The sequence below is a fragment of the Mixophyes fleayi genome, chromosome 8, assembly GCF_038048845.1.
Source record: "Mixophyes fleayi isolate aMixFle1 chromosome 8, aMixFle1.hap1, whole genome shotgun sequence".
Classification (NCBI taxonomy): domain Eukaryota; kingdom Metazoa; phylum Chordata; class Amphibia; order Anura; family Limnodynastidae; genus Mixophyes; species Mixophyes fleayi.
This window is the reverse complement of record NC_134409.1, coordinates 5,157,963-5,180,010: the sequence shown is the minus strand read 5'-3', so window position 1 is coordinate 5,180,010 and position 22,048 is coordinate 5,157,963. Positions and strand designations below refer to the sequence as shown.

At 43.4% G+C, this 22,048-nt stretch overlaps 1 protein-coding gene across 1 annotated transcript in view; it reads left to right on the top strand.

The window, feature by feature from the left end:
• LOC142099975 (uncharacterized) overlaps positions 1-22,048 on the top strand; it is a 41,748-nt gene that overhangs the window by 5,790 nt on the left and 13,910 nt on the right. Inside the window, exons 5-13 of the mRNA XM_075183984.1 lie at positions 5,669-8,160; positions 8,603-8,661; positions 9,594-9,748; positions 12,176-14,115; positions 14,558-14,616; positions 15,453-15,607; positions 18,060-19,681; positions 20,644-20,702; positions 21,867-22,021. Of these exons, the coding sequence (XP_075040085.1) occupies positions 5,669-8,160; positions 8,603-8,661; positions 9,594-9,748; positions 12,176-14,115; positions 14,558-14,616; positions 15,453-15,607; positions 18,060-19,681; positions 20,644-20,702; positions 21,867-22,021 (6,696 nt within the window). The remainder of the gene's footprint in view (positions 1-5,668; positions 8,161-8,602; positions 8,662-9,593; positions 9,749-12,175; positions 14,116-14,557; positions 14,617-15,452; positions 15,608-18,059; positions 19,682-20,643; positions 20,703-21,866; positions 22,022-22,048) is intronic.

Below are 22,048 nucleotides of genomic sequence, written 5' to 3'. Positions count from 1 at the left end.
ACATATGGATGTGTGTACTGGATGCGCACGTATGGATGTGTGTACTGGATGCACACGTATGGATGTGTGTACTGGATGCACACATATGGATGTGTGTACTGGATGCGCACGCATGGATGTGTGTACTTGATGCGCACGTATGGATGTGTGTACTGGATGTATATGCATTTATACGTGTACTGGATGTGCACATATGGATGTGTGTATTGGATGCACATGTATGGATGTGTGTACTGGATGCACACGTATGGATGTGTGTACTGGATGTGCACATATGGATGTAACATGTAAGTGTGAATTGATGTTATGCTAAGAGGGATATAATAAATCTAACTATTTTAATAGTAACATTCAAAAAACGTTGTAACTAATCACTGCTTCTATGGGGAATAGTTTTCAAAATGCAGAGATAAGTATTGGTACTTTCTAGTAAAACAAAATCTCTTACTCCGCAACTCATGAATAAAGTCTCGCCGAGGCAGCACATTGACACTCGCTGCCCCCAGGAGCAGTATGGGTTAACTTGCGCCTTACCGTGCCAGCCTCTGCCGATGTGCGTGAGCCCTCTAGCTGCCTTGTGCACGTGCAGTGAGAGCTCAGACCTCGGAGTTCAGTTCCACTTGGTATAAGCAAAAATATTTAAAAAAATATATATATTTTCAAAATAATTAAATATAGACCAAACATGCTTTATTCAAAGCATGTTATGCATTTTTACTATGAATTTCTTTTTATCGCCTTGCTGTACATGTACCTCTGTGATCCCTGTTAAACGAGGAAGCCATTGTTGGCAAATCTTACCGCCGATGTGGTTTACTGAGCTTTTTGCCCTTTGATATACATGCAGGATTTTTACCGACACACTAACGGACATTTAAGAACTGCAAAAAAGGGCCGACCAGCGATGCTTGACAGCCACTAATCTGCTACTTGTTAGCCAAGCTCATTTTAAGGTGCATATCCACGTAGGACATGATCATTGGAACCACCCCGTATAATCAATCTGTGTTCAGTTTTACGAGTTGGAAGATGTTGCGGAGAATACGCAGTTCTGGAAGCAGTAAAATTATTCTCAGTTTCCAGCCTACTTCCACATAAGTTTATATTAACTTAAACTTTCCTGTTGTTCTCCTAAAATGCTGCCCAGTATTCCATCATTGATGTCCTAAATTAAGCATGATAGTCAGGGAAATTGAGATTTTATCACATGTGTCACTTTGTATGTTTGAGGCTTTTTATTACATGGGTGGAAGAGATGCTAGAAATGCGCTTTCCTGCACACATGCAACTGGAAGAAGCAAAATGCGCCACATGATAGTACGGGGGCAGACATGAACTCTGGCAATTCTGAAGTGGCAGAAAAATCAAATCCTTTTTGTCTGGAGAAAATGGCTCTGTGTGCCCTCTTGCAGAGTGGGGCATGTCCTTAAATGTGGCATCTGAACCCAAATTTAAAGGAAAAAAAAAATGTCCTGCATTGCAACCCACTTGTCCCATCAGAGTTGTACACTTTCGTACCCCCGCAGACACATCCAACCACTTAACCTTAAAATAGTGAAATGCGCAATAGTAGGTGCACGTTATAAGTGATGATACACAACAGTTTTGCAATTTTGTAATTTCATAATTAAGCCTTAACGTGATCTTTCCATTTCAAGAAATGGAGCATTCTACAAGCCCAATACGTGTACCCTGTAATGGATAGGAACTGCATTACCCCTGTCACTCAAGAGAGTGTTATCCCATAAAATGCTGCATGCAGATAAATGCAGCATTTTACAAGTACAGTCTATGGCAGATGCAGCTTCTTGTCACAAAAGTGTGTATTATCTCTTGAAATGCTGCAGTCACCGGTTTAAAACGTAATGCTCTCACCGGGGTACTGCAATTCCTGTTGACTTTTAAAGAAGGAATAAATTGGTAACAAGTATAACATTCTTAAAAGGGGGCTGGTTCAGCCCTTTAATGAGTGTTCCCAGATCAGTAATTTACCAATAGGTCCACATAAATACCCATACTGCATTGCAGTCTGATTCTGTACCTTCCTGCGTGGATCTCTTTCACCTGGGACACTTGGAGATCAGACATTCTCTATCATAATACACATTAATAACAACAAGAGCAACAGACTGATGGACGGAAATCTCGCCTGTTGTAATCAGAGCCGGATTAAGATATTAGACCCCTGGGCTAGGGGAATCGTGAGGCCTCCATTTGTTAAGCGACTTATGCCCAATCCGATATTTTGGGGGGCCCCCAGTAATATTGGATTGGGCATTAGTCGCTTCACAAATGTTCATTTTAATATACCTATACTCAGAATTTTAAAAATGCAAACAATGTCATGATCAATTTGAACATATTAAACTATATATTTTTTCTCTTTTTTTTCCTTTTTTATCTACTAATTACTTGTGGTCCTCCTCACCGTCCTCTCGTCACTGTGGCAGGCGTTCTTCTGTCACTGTAAGTGAGGAGATCTAGTCAGAGTGAGACTATAGTTTCACTCTTACAAGATCTCCGCACTAAGGAGATTATTCCGCACTTAGGGACAGCAGGCAGCTAACAGCATTAGTTTAGCTGTTAGCCTTCCAGCCTCCCTAACCTGACATTCGGAGCCAGGGGGCCCTCCACCCGACCTGATGAAGAAGAAGCCTGAGCCGCACAGAGTAAAAAAAAAGAGCCCCAAATTAAACTCTTTTCTAGGGCCACCCAGCTTTCCGAGGCCCCTGGGCTTTAGCCCAGAAAGCCCTCGGGTTAATCCGGCCCTGGTTATAATTACACCTAACTCTCACAACTTGGTGGGAACTCTGGTCAAGCAGACGTCACATTGAATTGTCAGATTTGTTTGTTGTAGGCTGTAACACCGCATCATGTTACATTTTAATGCCTGTTAATATGTTATTACAGATTTGTCTCTTTCTTCGCTTAAATGTATTTGATATATTGCTGAAATTAAGGGTTATGTGCAGACACTTTGAAGCTTAGAGGGTTTCAACTCTGGCTCTTGAAATGTAGGGGAGTGCACCGGCCACTTTTGGTGTTTTGGGTTTTGGGTTCTGATTAGCTTGAGGTTTTGGGTTCTGATTTGTTTTGCCAAAACACCCCACGAAAGGTTTTGGTTCTGATTTAGGGTTTTGGGTTCTGATTTTTTTTTCAAAAAGCATAAAAAGTGCTAAAATCCAGTTTGTTTCTTTTTTCACTCCTACACTATTATTAACCTCAACAACATTCATTTCCACTCATTTCCAGTCTATTCTGAACACCTCACACCTCACAATATTGGATCAGTGCCTTGCTTGCAGTCTCCTAGGTAACGCAAATAATCTGTACAAATATGCACACAGGGGCATGGCCAGTAAAATATGGAACACATACTTTATGGATACTACCATTGTAGCAGAGGGCTGTAAAACTGGAACATGAAAGCTAATCATAAATAGCTATAACATTAACTGTAACACAGATTAATAGATATTTACAGGATCTGGTTCATACACATTAGTTGTGCATATATAGAATATATGGATTTCTGGTTAATTATATCACACCATAATGCACCTTATGACCAAATTAATAAGCAGACACAACAATTATGTCATAATACATTGTGAGTGAATAAGCAGAGTCTACGCTGTACATTTTCATACTAAATTGACAGATATATGACACCACATACATACACGAGATGTACCATGTAAATACATAAACAGCATATCAATTATATCTCTGTAACACAAATGTACTAATTCACTTTCTCAACTGCTCCATCAGCTTTATTACAACTGCAATCAGTTCAATTACAGCTCTTCCACACAAATTGACAATGCATGACTCTAGTTATGCCGAGGATGCGTGATATGCCTTCTCCAAGCAGAAGCCTCTCGAAGGTCACTGCTTTTGCTTTGCACATTATAATTTCAAAAATGCATTTTATTTAAAAGGAGACTGTTCTATTTCTCTGTTAGTAGTATATTCCAAGTTTAGCTGTACTGCAAACAATAATTGCTATTGTTATATTTAAGCAGTCTGATGTTATTTTTTTAAATGAACATTTACTTGCAACCACCAATTTTTGCTATAGAGCCACAGGGACAAGGGGAGTCCAAAAACTGGAATTAAAAAGGGTTCTCCAGTCGAATCATAACGTAAATAATACTAAAACCACATTTTATGACTCCTAGGGGGGTATTCAATTGTTCCTCCGGGCGCCGCCGGAACGAGCGCGTTAAAACTATTACCGTTTATACGGTAATATTGCGCATAATTACCGTTCATACGGTAATTTACTCGCTCAATTTCAGCTCGCTGCTCAGGGAGCTGCGAGCTGAAATTGAGTGAGTAATTACCGTATAAACGGTAATAGTTTTAACGCGCTCATTCCGGCGGCGCCCGGAGGAACAATTGAATACCCCCCTTAGACTTACAATAATTAGTAATGCTCATATTTGATTTGTACTCACCTTTCTGGGGATTTCTATACTGACTGATTGGTGTGCAGTCAATGTACATTGATAATTTGTCTGCTTCCAGACATAATGGAGGAATTTGATAAGTGCAGATCCATACTTCCATACAGCACTCCTGTCTGTTGAGCACATTATAGCCGGGAATATAAAAAATCCGAATCTCGTGAGATCCGACGGCGGGATTTTGAGTCTCAGCCTCTCTTTCAGTGTTTCTCCCTGCCGGAAGTACCCGAACAGTGCTCGGATCGCCCTCGGATTGCGATAATCCGAGCCCGCTCATCTCTATTGAAATGTATCAGGTTGCCTAACATTGCATTGGATGATGCACACTTTTATACCCCTACAGATGCATCCATATACTTAGCAAAAAACAGGTTTATTTGTATATAATAGGTCGCACAATAACTTCTGCGCTGAGGGATTGCAGCTCTTAAAATCAGCATTGATGTTTTACTGATATTTTCCCCACTTCAGCGTTGCGTTAAAAAAACATCAGAAAAACCAGTGACATCCATTATTAAATCAGACCTAGGGGTATATTTACTAAACTGCGGGTTTGAAAAAGAGGAGATGTTGCCTATAGCAACCAATCAGATTCTAGCTGTCATTTTATAGAATGTACAAAATAAATGCTATCTAGAATCTGATTGGTTGCTATAGGCAAAATCTCCACTTTTTCAAACCTGCAGTTTAGTAAATATACCCCAAGTGACTGCTACTAAAAAATAAGCGGAACTTTGTATGAAATGGGTCATATTGGAAAGTATGAAGATGATTGGGATGCGTGATGCATGTTGACACTAACAATTGCAGCCGTGCCTATACAACAAAACTCAATACAATGCAGCCGTGCTGAAGATGCAATGCATATGTGATTTAAATGTTGACTTTACAATCCTGTTCCTAATAAGAACTACAGAATTACACCCCCCCCCCCCGCCTCATAAGGGGATGTGAGTATGTTTCTAAATCTCACATAAATGTACGTCCTTCGTTCTGCCCACATGAGACGCATACTGTCCTTGTACACGCGTGTGCTTCAGGATTCAGGAGTCTTGTATTTAATGTTCTGCTAGGAGCACCACAAGCATGTGTCAGGTGGGGGCTGAATATATTGCAGTTCAATATTCTTCTTAATCTTACAACAATAATGTTGTAATAATTAGTCATTTCAATATAATTTTTCTTGTTTTTTAAAGGTACTGATTTATTTACACAAACAAAGACGGCACCACCATCCACAACACCTGGAATTACTACCACAACAAGTGCCAGCACAACACCTGGAGACACTACCATGCCTGGAGCCAGCACAACACCTGGAGACACTACCACGCCTGGAGCCAGCACAACACCTGGAGACACTACCACACCTGGAGCCAGCACAACACCTGGAGACACTACCACACCTGGAGCCAGCACAACACCTGGAGACACAACTACACCCAGAGCCAACACAACACCTGGTGACACTACCACACCTGGAGACACTACCACACTTGGAGCCAGCACAACACCTGGAGACACTACCACTCTCGGAGCCAGCACAACACCTGGAGAAACTACCACACCTGGAGCCAGTACAACACCTGGTGACACTACCACTCCTGGAGCCAGCACTACACCTGGAGACACTACAACACCAGGAGCCAGTACAACACCTGGAGAAACTACCACACCTGTAGCCAGTACAACACCTGGTGACACTACCACTCCTGGAGCCAGCACTACACCTGGAGACACTACCACACCTGGAGCCAGTACAACACCTGGAGAAACTACCACACCCGGAGCAAGTACAACACCTGAAGAAACCACCACACCTGGAGCCAGCACAACACCTGGAGGCACTACCACACATGGAGCCAGCACAACACCTGGTGACACTACCACACCTGAAGACACTACCACACTTGGAGCCAGCACAACACCTGGAGACACTACCACTCTCGGAGCCAGCACAACACCTGGAGAAACTACCACACCCGGAGCCAGTACAACACCTGGTGACACTACCACTCCTGGAGCCAGCACTACACCTGGAGACACTACAACACCAGGAGCCAGTACAACACCTGGAGAAACTACCACACCTGTAGCCAGTACAACACCTGGTGACACTACCACTCCTGGAGCCAGCACTACACCTGGAGACACTACCACTCCTGGAGCCAGCACAACATCTGGAGAAACTACCACACCTGGAGCCAGCACACCTGGAGAAACTACCACAACTGGAGCCAGCACACCTGGTGACACTACCACATTTGGAGCCAGCACAACACCTGGAGACACTACCACACCCGGAGCCAGTACAACACCTGGAGAAACTACCACACACGGAGCCAGTACAACACCTAGAGACACTACCACTCCTGGAGCCAGCACAACACCTGGAGAAACAACCACACCTGGAGCCAGCATACCTGGTGACACTACCATATCTGGAGTCAGCACAACACCTGGAGACACTACCACACCTGAAGCCGGCACAACACCTGGAGACACTACCACACCTGGAGCCAGCACAACACCTGGAGACACTACCACACCTGGCACCAGCACAACACCTGAAGACAATACTACACCTGGAGCCAGCACAATTCCTGGTGACACCACTACACTCGGAGCCAGCACTACACCCGGAGCCAGCACAACACCCAGAGACATTACCACACCTGGAGCCAGCACAATGCCTGGAGACACTACCACACCTGGAGACACTACCACACCCAGTGCCAGCACAACACTTGGAGACACTACCACACCCGGAGCCAGCACAACACCTGGAGACACTACCACTCCTGGAGTCAGCACAACACCTGGAGACACTACCACACCTGGAGACACTACCACACCCGGAGCCAGTACAACACCTGGAGACACTACCACTCCTGGAGTCAGCACAATTCCTGGTGACACCACTACACTCGGAGTCAGCACTACACCCGGAGCCAGCACAACACCTGGAGACACTACCACACCCGGAGCCAGTACAACACCTGGAGACACTACCACTCCTGGAGCCAGCACAATTCCTGGTGACACCACTACACTCGGAGTCAGCACTACACCCGGAGCCAGCACAACACCTGGAGACATTACCACACCTCGAGCCAGCACAATGCCTGGAGATACTACCACACCTGGAGCCAGCACAACACCTGGAGACACTACCACACCTGGAGCCAGCACAACACGTGGAGACACTACCACACCTGGAGCCACTACCACACCTGGAGACACTACCACACCTGGAGCCAGCACTACACCTGGAGACACTACCACACTTGGTGCCAGCACAACACTTGGAGACACTACCACACCCGGAGCCAGAACAACACCTGGAGACACTACTACTCCTGGAGCCAGCACTACACCTGGACACACTACCACACCAAGAGTCAGCACAACACCTGGAGACACTACCACTCCTGGAGCTAGCACTACACCTGCAGTCACCACCAAACCCAGTGCCAGCTCAATACCTGCAGTGTCCACCACACTTGGTGCCAGCGCAACATCTGAAATTACCAGCACACCAGGCGCCAGCACCAACACTGCACCTAACGAGAAGGGAAATATCAGTTATCCAATCACTATGAAATTAAATAATGTAACCTACACGGATGATCTCAAAGACCCAAACTCAGAGACATACAAGGATCTGAAAGCAATTATAGAGGGACCGGTGAGTGATAATAAAATACATTTGCACATGTAATACAAAATTAGAGACCTACTGATTTATTCAGCCAATTAATATGGATGTTCTGGTCAGTAATCATCACATTACCATGCATTTATTCAGACTATATTATTATTATATTTCTAGACTTATTTAAGTCTCCTAATTACAACGGAGGAGAGATGGATACCGATATAGGGATCACTGATCCCTACAGAGAGACGCAAGTTCAGTGCAAATGGGCATTTTACAGACGTGGGTGACAGATCGGGGATTGGAGAAATTAGAACATGGTCTATTTATAATTAAAAAAGAACAAAAATACAATCACAGAGTATCATTAGCTGAAAGTAACCAGGAACAACCACCTGTGTAAACTAAAATTGTAAAATAGTTCACAGTTTTATATGTTTCTTGGATCTAACGTTATATGTTCTCCACACAGCTATCCGAAAGAATGAAAGAAGCGTTTCCTGCTTCGTTAGTGGAAGTTGTTGGGTTTAGGTGAGTAAAATAAACTGTATTGGTCTGATTCATGTTCACACATAAGTCCCTTTGCCAATGAACACAATTTCATACAATTCATGTCTGAACGCAAATAACACTTACAACTGCCTATGACTTGAAAGGCAGAACAGGGGTGATAAGGGGAGGATGAGCAGAGGCAATGAATGGTAAGAGTGTGCGCATGGTGATCAGATGGGTTTCTGTACTTTTTTGAAGCCTTACAAGGAAATGTTCTTTTCCCCTTCCCTCCATAATTAAGAACAGAATCTACACTTAGCGAGGAACAGCTCCGATCCCTCCTACCCCAACCATCGGTCAGAGATGGCCCCGTCCCTATAAAGTGGCTTGAAAATCTCCCTAATTTCTCATTGCCTCAACAAGATATTTTTATGGTACAACATTGCTATTAATCTATATTTTAGACATTATGGTTTTTGACTTGATAAACAAATGTTCAACATTTTAGACAGTATTTTTTAACACAAAAATAACAGAATGTTGTTTCGCGCTGTATTCGTAAAATTCGCATTTCACAGGATTTATAGACTATGAATAGAGCTGGAGAATTCTGGTATGCGGTTTGGTTGGGGTAGGGAACAGCCTATGCTGTATGTCAGCTGCAAAACGTGTAACATTTTGTGGTCAAATGCGGAATAAAACACATATTTCGTGAAACGGTTTGCAAAATTTTGTTAATTTTTAATTGTTACTATGATAACTCGGGGCAGGATGATCTTATATTGGTGCTGAGCAGTGTCTATGATAGTCTGCAGGTGTATACATGTGTATCTACGTATCTGCAGTATGTGTGTCTATATATATATATATATAATTTTTATATACACACACTGCAGATACATAGATGCACATGTATACACCTGCAGACTATCATAGTATACTATATAGTAATTGTATCCTGTTTTCTCCAGCCCAGGATCTGTGATTACACAAATGATACTGAACTTACCGGCGGACACCCCGCAACCAATAGATGTTGAAAAGTTACAGGAGGTATTTCGGGATTTGAATGCGCGTGGCGCATTTGGGAATTTCATAATGGATCTCACCAGTATCACTTTTAATGGTAAGTATGGATTGTGTCTGAAGAGTCATAAACCCAATGTTATGCTAAGAGGGATATAATAAATCTAACTGTTTTAATAGATACATTCAAAATGATCTATTCTTTAAAAAAAAAAGTTGTAACTCATCACTGCTTCTAAAGGGAATAGTTTTCAAAATGCAGAGATAAGTATTGGTACTTTCTAGTAAAACAATGGGGTATATTTAACAAATTGTGATGGTGCACTAACGTGCACTTAACATAGAATCCATGCCCCGATGTGTCCCCGGCATATTTATTAAAGATGCATCGCAGCAGATATCGTAGATATCTGCTGCTTTGCATTCTGCTTCGTTTTGGGGAGTAGTCACCATTCAATAGTATGGTGACTGCTCCCTCTTGCAATCTAACAAGTTCCGAAAAATACATTTTTTTGGGAACTTGTCTTGATAATGTACGCCAGCTGAAGATGGCGTACATTATCATTAATGAAAAGTTTCAGTGCTGTCAGCTCTGCTCCGACGAGCAGAACTGGACAGCACATGTGTGGAGGGATCACATGATCCCTCCCTGTCATTCACACTCTCTCTCTGCAAACTATAATTCCCGATAGAGAACAGAGATGTCTGTGCGCATGCCCGAGGGTTTCACTCGGCGCATGCGCACTGGAGTAAGAACAGGACCCCCCCGTTGACCACATACTGCTTCGGGAACGAAGCAGCAGTGGTAAGTATGATTTCTACTTCACAGGAACAGCAGTTTTTCGGAACTGCTGTTCCTGTGTTGCTTTTTTAATAAATATGAGAAATAGTTCAATCCTTATCAATGCGATAAGGATTGAAAACTATTTTTCATATTTTGCAAGTGATGATAAATGTGCCCCAAAATCTCTTACTCCGTAACTCATAAATAAAATCTCGCCGAGCAGTACGGGATAACTTGCACCTTACTGTGCCAGCCTCTGCCGATGTGCGTGAGCCATCTAGCCGCCTTGTGCATGTGCAGTGAAAGCTCAGACCTCGGAGTTCAGTTATGGAAACAGTAAAATTATCCTCAGGTTCCAGCCTATTGCCACAATACTTTTTATTAACTTAAACGTATCCTGTTTTTCTCCTACAATGCTGCACAGTTTTCCTTCATTGATGTCGTAAATTAATCCTCATAGTCAGAGAAATTGAGATTTTATCACATGTGTCAATTTGTAAGTTAGAGGCTTTTCATTACATGGGTGGAAGAGATGCTAGAAATCCGCTTTCCTGCGCCACATGATAGTATAGGGGCCAGACATAAACTATGGCACTTTTGAAGAGGCGGAGAACTCAAATTCTTTTGTCTGGAGAAAATGGCTCTGTGTGCCCTCTTGCAGAGTAGGACATGTCCTTAAATGTGGCCTCTGAACCCATTTATTCAAATTTAAAGAAAAAAACAGCCTTGCAATGCACCTCACTTGTCCCATCAGAGGTGTACACTTTTGTACCCCCGCAGACACATCCAACCCCTTAGCCTTAAAATAGTGAATTTGCGCAATAGTAAGTGCACATTTTAAGTGATGTTACACAACTCAAGAGAGTGTTAGCCCATAAAATGCTGCATATAGATAAGTGAAGCATTCTACATGTACAGTCCATGGCAAACACAGCTTCTTGTCACAAAAGGGCACATTATTTCTTGAAATGCTGCATTCACCAGTTTAAAATATAATGCTCTCACCGGGGTACTGCAATTCCTGTTGACTTGTGTGTGTGTCAGTACTGAGGCTGTATAATGCCACATTTAGTCTGTCATCAATCCATAGAGGACAACCAGCTTACATTAGACTAATATAAAGTAATTGCTTGCTGCCGTTCCACCAAACAAATGGAAAAATTCAAAGAAGGAATCAATTGGTAACACGTATAAAATTCTTAAATATTTTAAGTAACAGTTTATATTTAGGGGCTCGTTCACACCTTTAATGAGTGTTGCCGGATCAGTAATTTACCAATAGGTCAGCTTAAATACCCATATTGCATTGCAGTATCATTCTGTACCTTCCTCCGTGGATCTGTTTCACCTGGTACACTTGGGGACCAGACATTCTCTATCATAATAGACATTAATAACTACAAGAGCAACAGGCTGATGGATGGAAATCTCTCTGTAGAATTACGTTACGCCTCTTGTAATTACACCTAACTCTCACAACCTGGTGGGGACTCTGGTCACGCAGACATCACATTGAATTGTCAGATTTACTTGTTACAGCTTGTAAGATGAGACGTATACTGTCCTTGTACATGCGTGTGCTTCAGGATTCAGGAGTCTTGTATTTAATGTTCTGCTTGGAGCACCACCAGCAGGTCTCAGGTGGAGGCTGAATATATTGCAGTTCAATATTCTTCTTAATCTTACAACATTAATGTTGTGATAATTAGTCATTTCAATATCATTTTTTGTTGTATTTTAAAGGTACTGAGATATTTACACAAACAACGACGACACCACCACCATCCACAACACCTGGATTTACCTCCACACCCAGTGCCAGCACAACACCTGGAGACACTACCACACCTGGAGCCAGCACTACACCTGGAGACACTACCACACCTGGAGCCAGCACTACACCTGGTGACACCACTACACCCAGTTCTAGCACAACACCTGGAGAAACTACCACACCTGGAGCCAGCACAACACCTGGAATTACTACCACACCTGGAGCCAGCACTACACCTGGAGACACTACCACACCTGGAGCCAGCACTACACCTGGAGACACTACCACACCTGGAGCCAGCACTACACCTGGAGACACTACCACACCCAGTGCCAGCACAACACCTGGAATTACTACCACACCTGGAGCCAGCACTACACCTGGAGACACTACCACACCTGGAGCCAGCACTACACCTGGAGACACTACCACACCTGGAGCCAGCACTACACCTGGAGACACTACCACACCTGGAGTCAGCACAACACCTGGTGACACCACTACACCCAGTTCTAGCACAACACTTGCAGACACTACCACACCTGGAGCCAGCACAACACCTGGAGACACTACCACGCCTGGAGCCAGCACAACACCAAGAGACATTACTACACCCGGAGCCAGCACAACACCTGGAGACACTACCACACCTGGAGCCAGCACAACACCTGGAGACACTACCACACCTGGAGCCAGCACAACACCTGAAGACACTACCACACCTGGAGCCAGCACTACACCTGGAGACACTACCACACCCGGAGCCAGCACAACACCTAGAGACACTACTGCACCTGGAGCCAGCACAACACCTGGAGACACTACCACACCCGGAGCCAGCACAACACCTGGAGACACTACCACACCTGGAGCCAGCACAACACCTGGTGACACTACCTCACCTGGAGCCAGCACTACACCTGAAGACATCACTACACCCGGAGCCAGCACAACACCTGGAGACACTTCCACACCCGGAGCCAGCACAACACCTGGAGACACTACCTCACCTAAAACCAGCACAACACCTGGAGACACTACCACACCTGGAGACAGCACAACACCTGGTGACACTACCACACCTGGAGCCAGCACAACACCTGAAGACACCACTACACGTGGAGCCAGCACAACACGTGAAGACATCACTACACCCGGAGTCAGCACAACAACTGGAGACACTACCACACCTGGAGCCAGCACTACACCTGGAGACACTACCACACCCGGAGCCAGCACTACACCTGGAGACACTACCACAACTGGAGACAGCCCAACACCTGGTGACACTACCACACCCGGAGCCAGCACAACACCTGGAGGCACCACTACACTCGGAGCCAGCACAACACCTGGAGACACTACCACACCTGGTGCCAGCACAACACCTGGAGACACTACTACACCTGATGCCAACACAATACCTGTAGTCACCACTACACCCAGTGCTAGCACAACATCTGTAGTCACTACTACAGCCGGTGCTAGCACAACACCTGGAATTACCACTACACCAGGTGCCAGCTCAATGCCTGCTGTGTTGACCACACCGAGTGAGAGCACAACTCCTGGAATTACCATCACACCCAGTGCCAGCACAACACCTGCAATTTCCACCTCATCTGGTGCCAGTACAACACCTGCAGTCACCACACCAGATGCCAGCACACCTGCAGTCACGACCACACCCAGTGCCAGCACAACACCTTCAGTCTCCACCACACTTGGTGCCGGCACAACACCTGGAAATACCAGCACACCGGGCGCCAGCACCAACACTGCACCTAATGAGAAGGGCAATATCAGTTTTCCAATCACTATGAAATTAAATAATGTAACCTACACGGATGATCTCAAAGACCCAAACTCAGAGACATACAAGGATCTGAAAACAATTATAGAGGGACCGGTGAGTGATAATAAAATACATTTGCACATGTAATACAAAATTAGAGACCTACTGATTTATTCAGCCAATTAATATGGATGTTCTGGTCAGTAATCATCACATTACCATGCATTTATTCAGACTATATTATTATTATATTTCTAGACTTATTTAAGTCTCCTAATTACAACAGAGGAGAGATGGATACCGATATAGGGATCACTGATCCCTACAGAGAGACGCAAGTTCAGTGCAAATGGGCATTTTACAGACGTGGGTGACAGATCGGGGATTGGAGAAATTAGAACATGGTCTATTTATAATTAAAAAAGAACAAAAATACAATCACAGAGTATCATTAGCTGAAAGTAACCAGGAACAACCACCTGTGTAAACTAAAATTGTAAAATAGTTCACAGTTTTGTATGTTTCTTGGATGTAACGTTATATGTTCTCCACACAGCTATCCGAAAGAATGAAAGAAGCGTTTCCTGCTTCGTTAGTGGAAGTTGTTGGGTTTAGGTGAGTAAAATAAACTGTATTGGTCTGATTCATGTTCACACATAAGTCCCTTTGCCAATGAACACAATTTCATACAATTCATGTCTGAACGCAAATAACACTTACAACTGCCTATGACTTGAAAGGCAGAACAGGGGTGATAAGGGGAGGATGAGCAGAGGCAATGAATGGTAAGAGTGTGCGCATGGTGATCAGATGGGTTTCTGTACTTTTTTGAAGCCTTACAAGGAAATGTTCTTTTCCCCTTCCCTCCATAATTAAGAACAGAATCTACACTTAGCGAGGAACAGCTCCGATCCCTCCTACCCCAACCATCGGTCAGAGATGGCCCCGTCCCTATAAAGTGGCTTGAAAATCTCCCTAATTTCTCATTGCTTCAAAAAGATGTTCTTATGGGACAACATTGCTATTAATCTATTTTTTAGATATTATGATTTTTGAGTTGATAAAACAAATGTTCAACATTTTAGACAGAGTATTTATTAACATACAAATAACAGAATGTTGTTTCGCGCTGTATTCGTAAAATTCGAAATTCACAGGATTTATAGACTATGAATAGAGCTGGAGAATTCTGGTATGTGGTTTGGTTGGGGTAGAGAACAGTCTATGCTGTATGTCAGCTGCAAAGCGTGTAACATTTTGTGGTCAAATGTGGAATAAAACACATATTTCGTGAAATGGTTTGCAAAATTCTGCTCATTTCTAATTGTTCCTATGGCAGCTTATATTGGTGCCGAGCGGTGTCTATGATAGTCTGCAGTTGCATACACGTGCATCTCTCTCTCTCTCTCTCTCTATATATATATATAGTAATTGTATCCTGTTTTCTCCAGCCCAGGATCTGTGATTACACAAATGATACTGAACTTACCGGCGGACACCCCGCAACCAATAGATATTGAAATGATACGGAAGGTATTTCGGGATTTGAATGCGCGTGGCGCATTTGGGAATTTCATAATGGATCTCACCAGTATCACTTTTAATGGTAAGTATGGATTGTGTCTGAAGAGTCATAAACCCAATGTTATGCTAAGAGGGATATAATAAATCTAACTGTTTTAATAGATACATTCAAAATGATCTATTCTTTAAAAAAAAAGTTGTAACTAATCACTGCTTCTATGGGGAATAGTTTTCAAAATGCAGAGATAAGTATTGGTAATTTCTAGTAAAACAATGGGGTATATTTAACAAATTGTGATGGTGCACTAACGTGCACTTAACATAGAATCCATGCCCCGATGTGTCCCCCGCATATTTATTAAAGATGCATCGCAGCAGATATCGTGGATATCTGCTGCTTTGCATTCTGCTTCGTTTTGGGGAGTAGTCACCATTCAATAGTATGGTGACTGCTCCCTCTTGCAATCTAACAAGTTTCCGAAAAATAGTTTTTATCGGGAACTTGTCTTGATAATGTACCAGCTGAAGCTGGCGTACATTATCATTAATGAAAAGTTTCAGTGCTGTCAGCTTTGCTCCGACGAGCAGAGCTGGACAGCGCATGTGTGGAGGGATCACATGATCCCTCCCTGTCATTCACACTCTCTCTCTCTGCAAACTATAATTCCCGATAGAGAACAGAGATGTTTGTGCGCATGCCCGAGGGATTCACTCGGCGCATGCGCACTGGAGTAAGAACAGGACCCCCCGTTGACCACATACTGCTTCGGGAACGAAGCAGCAGTGGTATGATTTCTACTTCACAGGAACAGCAGTTTTTCGGAACTGCTGTTCCTGTGTTGCTTTTTTAATAAATATGAGAAATAGTTCAATCCTTATCAATGCGATAAGGATTGAAAACTATTTTTCATATTTTGCAAGTGATGATAAATGTGCCCCAAAATCTCTTACTCCGTAACTCATAAATAAAATCTCGCCGAGCAGCTCATTGACACTCGCTGCCCCCAGGAGCAGTATGGGATAACTTGCACCTTACTGTGCCAGCCTCTGCCGATGTGCGTGAGCCATCTAGCCGCCTTGTGCATGTGCAGTGAAAGCTCAGACCTCGGAGTTCAGTTATGGAAACAGTAAAATTATCCTCAGGTTCCAGCCTATTGCCACAATACTTTTTATTAACTTAAACGTATCCTGTTTTTCTCCTACAATGCTGCACAGTTTTCCTTCATTGATGTCGTAAATTAATCCTCATAGTCAGAGAAATTGAGATTTTATCACATGTGTCAATTTGTAAGTTAGAGGCTTTTCATTACATGGGTGGAAGAGATGCTAGAAATTCTCTTTCCTGCGCCACATGATAGTATAGGGGCCAGACATAAACTATGGCACTTTTGAAGTGGCGGAGAACTCAAATTCTTTTGTCTGGAGAAAATGGCTCTGTGTGCCCTCTTGCAGAGTAGGACATGTCCTTAAATGTGGCCTCTGAACCCATTTATTCAAATTTAAAGAAAAAAACAGCCTTGCAATGCACCTCACTTGTCCCATCAGAGGTGTACACTTTTGTACCCCCGCAGACACATCCAACCCCTTAGCCTTAAAATAGTGAATTTGCGCAATAGTAAGTGCACATTTTAAGTGATGTTACACAACTCAAGAGAGTGTTAGCCCATAAAATGCTGCATATAGATAAGTGAAGCATTCTACATGTACAGTCCATGGCAAACACAGCTTCTTGTCACAAAAGGGCACATTATTTCTTGAAATGCTGCATTCACCAGTTTAAAATATAATGCTCTCACCGGGGTACTGCAATTCCTGTTGACTTGTGTGTGTGTCAGTACTGAGGCTGTATAATGCCACATTTAGTCTGTCATCAATCCATAGAGGACAACCAGCTTACATTAGACTAATATAAAGTAATTGCTTGCTGCCGTTCCACCAAACAAATGGAAAAATTCAAAGAAGGAATCAATTGGTAACACGTATAAAATTCTTAAATATTTTAAGTAACAGTTTATATTTAGGGGCTCGTTCACACCTTTAATGAGTGTTGCCGGATCAGTAATTTACCAATAGGTCAGCTTAAATACCCATATTGCATTGCAGTATCATTCTGTACCTTCCTCCGTGGATCTGTTTCACCTGGTACACTTGGGGACCAGACATTCTCTATCATAATAGACATTAATAACTACAAGAGCAACAGGCTGATGGATGGAAATCTCTCTGTAGAATTACGTTACGCCTCTTGTAATTACACCTAACTCTCACAACCTGGTGGGGACTCTGGTCACGCAGACATCACATTGAATTGTCAGATTTACTTGTTACAGCTTGTAAGATGAGACGTATACTGTCCTTGTACATGCGTGTGCTTCAGGATTCAGGAGTCTTGTATTTAATGTTCTGCTAGGAGCACCACAAGCATGTGTCAGGTGGAGGCTGAATATATTGCAGTTCAATATTCTTCTTAATCTTACAACATTAATGTTGTGATAATTAGTCATTTCAATATCATTTTTTGTTGTATTTTAAAGGTACTGAGATATTTACACAAACAACGACGACACCACCACCATCCACAACACCTGGATTTACCTCCACACCCAGTGCCAGCACAACACCTGGAGACACTACCACACCTGGAGCCAGCACTACACCTGGAGACACTACCACACCTGGAGTCAGCACTACACCTGGAGACACTACCACACCTGGAGCCAGCACTACACCTGGAGACACTACCACACCTGGAGCCAGCACTACACCTGGAGACACTGCCACACCTGGAGTCAGCACAACACCTGGTGACACCACTACACCCAGTTCTAGCACAACACTTGCAGACACTACCACACCTGGAGCCAGCACAACACCTGGAGACACTACCACACCTGGAGCCAGCACAACACCAGGAGACATTACTACACCCGGAGCCAGCACAACACCTGGAGACACTACCACACCTAGAGCCAGCACACCACCTGGAGACACTACCACACCTGGATCCAGCACAACACCTGGAGACACTACCACACCTGGAGCCAGCACAACACCTGAAGACACTACCACACCTGGAGCCAGTACAACACCTGCAGACAGTACCACACCTGGAGCCAGCACAACACCTGGAGACACTACCACACCTGGAATCAGCACAACACCAGGAGACATTACCACACCCGGAGCCAGCACAACACCTGGAGACACTACCACACCTGGAGCCAGCACAACACCTGAAGCCACTACCACACCTGGAGCCAGCACAACACCTGGAGACACTACCACACCTGGAGCCAGCACAACACCTGGTGACACCACTACACCCAGTTCTAGCACAACACCTGGAGACACTACCACACCTGGAGCCAGCACAACACCTGGTGACACTTCCACACCTGGAGCCAGCACAACACCTGGAGACACCACTACTACACCTGGAGCCAGCACAACACCTGGAGACACTACCACACCTGGAGCCAGCACAACACCAGGAGACATTACCACACCCGGAGCCAGCACAACACCTGGAGACACTACCACACCTGGAGGAAGCACAACACCTGGAGACACTACCACATCCGGAGCCAGTATAACACCTGCAGACACTACCACTCCTGGAGCCAGCACAACACCTGGAGAAACTACTACACCTGGAGCCAGCACTACACCTGGAGACACTACCACACCTGGAGCCAGCACAACACCTGGTGACACTTCCACACCTGGAGCCAGCACTACACCTGGAGACACTACCACACCTGGAGCCAGCACTACACCTGGAGACACTACCACACCCGGAGCCAGCACAACACCGGCAATCTCCACCACACCTGGTGGCAGCACAACATCTGGAATTACAACCACACTTGTTGCCAGCTCAACACCTGCACTCTCTACTACATCCAGTGGCAGCACAACAACAGACACCACCACACCCAGTGCCAGCAGAACAACTCCATTCACCACTACACCCAGTGGCGATACAACACCTGAAATTACCAGCACACCTAGTGCCAACACCAACACTGCACGTAATGTGATTGGCAATATCACAATTCCAATGACTTTTAAAATACTTAATGTAAACTACACAGAAGATCTCAATGACCCAAATTCAGAGAAACACAAGAAGCTGAAAGAAGAAATAGAGAGACTGGTGAGTGATAATAAGATATATTTGTGCATGTGATATCAAAGTACAAAGGGAGCTACTGATTTATTCAGCAAAGTAATCTGGATGTTCTGGTCAGTAATCATCGGATTACTACACTATATTACTATTTTATTTTTACACTTACTTAAGTCACTTAAGTCGAAAAATACTACCATTATAAGACTGCATTACACATTTCTGGTAGTGGACACGGGTGTCTTCATTCCTCCTATCCTTTTTATGACATAATAACGGAGGAGAGATGGATACCCATATAGGGATCATTGATCCCTACTGAGAGACGTAAGTTCAGTGCAGATGGGTATTTTATAGAAGTGGGTGACAGATCAGGAATTAGAGAAAGTAGGACATGGTCTATTTTTACTAAAATAAAGAACAATATCCTTTGATTGATATATGTGCTGGGGATTGGGGAGAGGGTATTTCTGAGAGAGACTCTTTCCGTGTAAATGTGCAAAATGTAAATTTGTGTATAATTCTGTTGATATTGTATAGTGTTCAGTGTTGTCAGAGCTCTTTATGCTACCTCTTTTTCTAAAAATAACAAGTTGCAAGTGGTCAAATGTATAACTTTAGTCTTCCATTTTGCATTTTCCTATATTTGAAGTTAAGTTAGAAACAATTTATCATTATCTCTCTATTGCACTGCTCTTCAATTACATACCCGTACTTAATCCTAATGTAGTTGAGAAACGCTCCATATACTGCTGTATTGCTGTGTTTGTATTACTGTTTTTGTATGGTGTTTGTATTGTGATGTTTTTTGTGTTTGGAAAACCAAATAAAAACTATCTGATTTAAACAAATAAATAAAGAACAATATACAGACACAGAGTATCACTAGCTGAAAGTAACCAATGCAGAACCAATCACCTGTGTAGACTAAACATGTACACAATATTGTATGTTTCTTGTGTGTAATGTTATATGTGTTCTTTACACAGATAAACCAAATTCTACAACAAGAGTTTACTGTTTTTTCAGTGGTTGTAGTTGAGTTTAGGTGAGTAAAATATACTGTATATATCTATATATCTAACATACATGTATAACATCATAAGAGACATAATGTAATGTAATGGATAACACCAACCAAAGGAAAGCTGGATCCCAGCCATGTCTTATAGATAGTGTTGGGTAAAGTTAGGTGAGAAAAATGGAAAAACAAAATCCCAATTACCTGCTCTAATTTGATCCTTTCATCTGACGGGTCACGTGTTGGGTCTAACAGTCCTAACAGGAGAGCCTCTCTCTCCTGCTGCCCCCCATCTTCCCAACCCCTGAGGTTGTTTCGCCTGGGGCCCTCAACTATACACTAAATTCAGAGGGGTCTCAGTATTTAGTGGAGAACTTTGCTGGCCATCATCTGTGACAATTGTTGAGCACCACAAGGAAAGCTGGATCCAAGGCATATCCTAATGAGAGTCAGAGAATCAGGACAGTCCTTGCCAAATAGGACAATTGGGGGGTGTGGTTGACATGTGCCTCGAACAGAGCTTTGATGCAGAAGTGCAACCGGATGTTGCAGAATGCGTCCCTGTAAATGCACCTTCTCCGCCCCTTTATCTCATTTAAATAATCTTGTGGTTTACAACGAAATCTCATTTTCCTTTCCTTGTTAAATTAAGCACAGAATTTGCACTTCGCAAATAAAACCCCTGATCCATTCAACCTCACCCAGTGGCAGCTACCGCCATCTTGAATACTATCCCTGTTAAGTAGCTTGAAGATCTCCCTAATTGCACATTGTTTCAACAAGAGGGTATTGTGGGACAACATTGTTATTAACCTATTATTTAGACATAACAGTTGTTGCCTTGACAAACAATGGAATGCGATTTCACCCAGTATTCATTAATTTCCACTTCAAAGATTTATAGACTATGAATAGAGCTGGGGCATTCTGCTGTGCGGTTTGCTTGGGATCGGGGAACCCCTAAGGCCAAATGTCCCCAATGAAACCTTCAAAATTTTATGGCTAAATGCACATCTTTCGTGAAATGGTTTTCAAAACTCTGTTCCTCTCTAACTGCGACTATGACAAGTCGGGGCAGGATGATCTTATATTGGTGCTGAGTGATGTCTATGATAGTCTGCAGTTATATACATGTGCATCTAAGTATCTACAGTATGTGTGTATATAGTAATTGTATGCTGTTTTCTCCAGCCAAGGATCCGTGATTGCAAAATTAGTAGTCACCTTACCGGAGGACACCCCGCAACCTATAGATATCGCAAAGATCCAGCAGTTGTTTGAGGATGTGAATAACAGTGGCCAACTTGGTGATTTAATACTGGAGGTCTCCAGTATCACATTTAATGGTAAGTATGGATTGTGTCTGAAGAGTC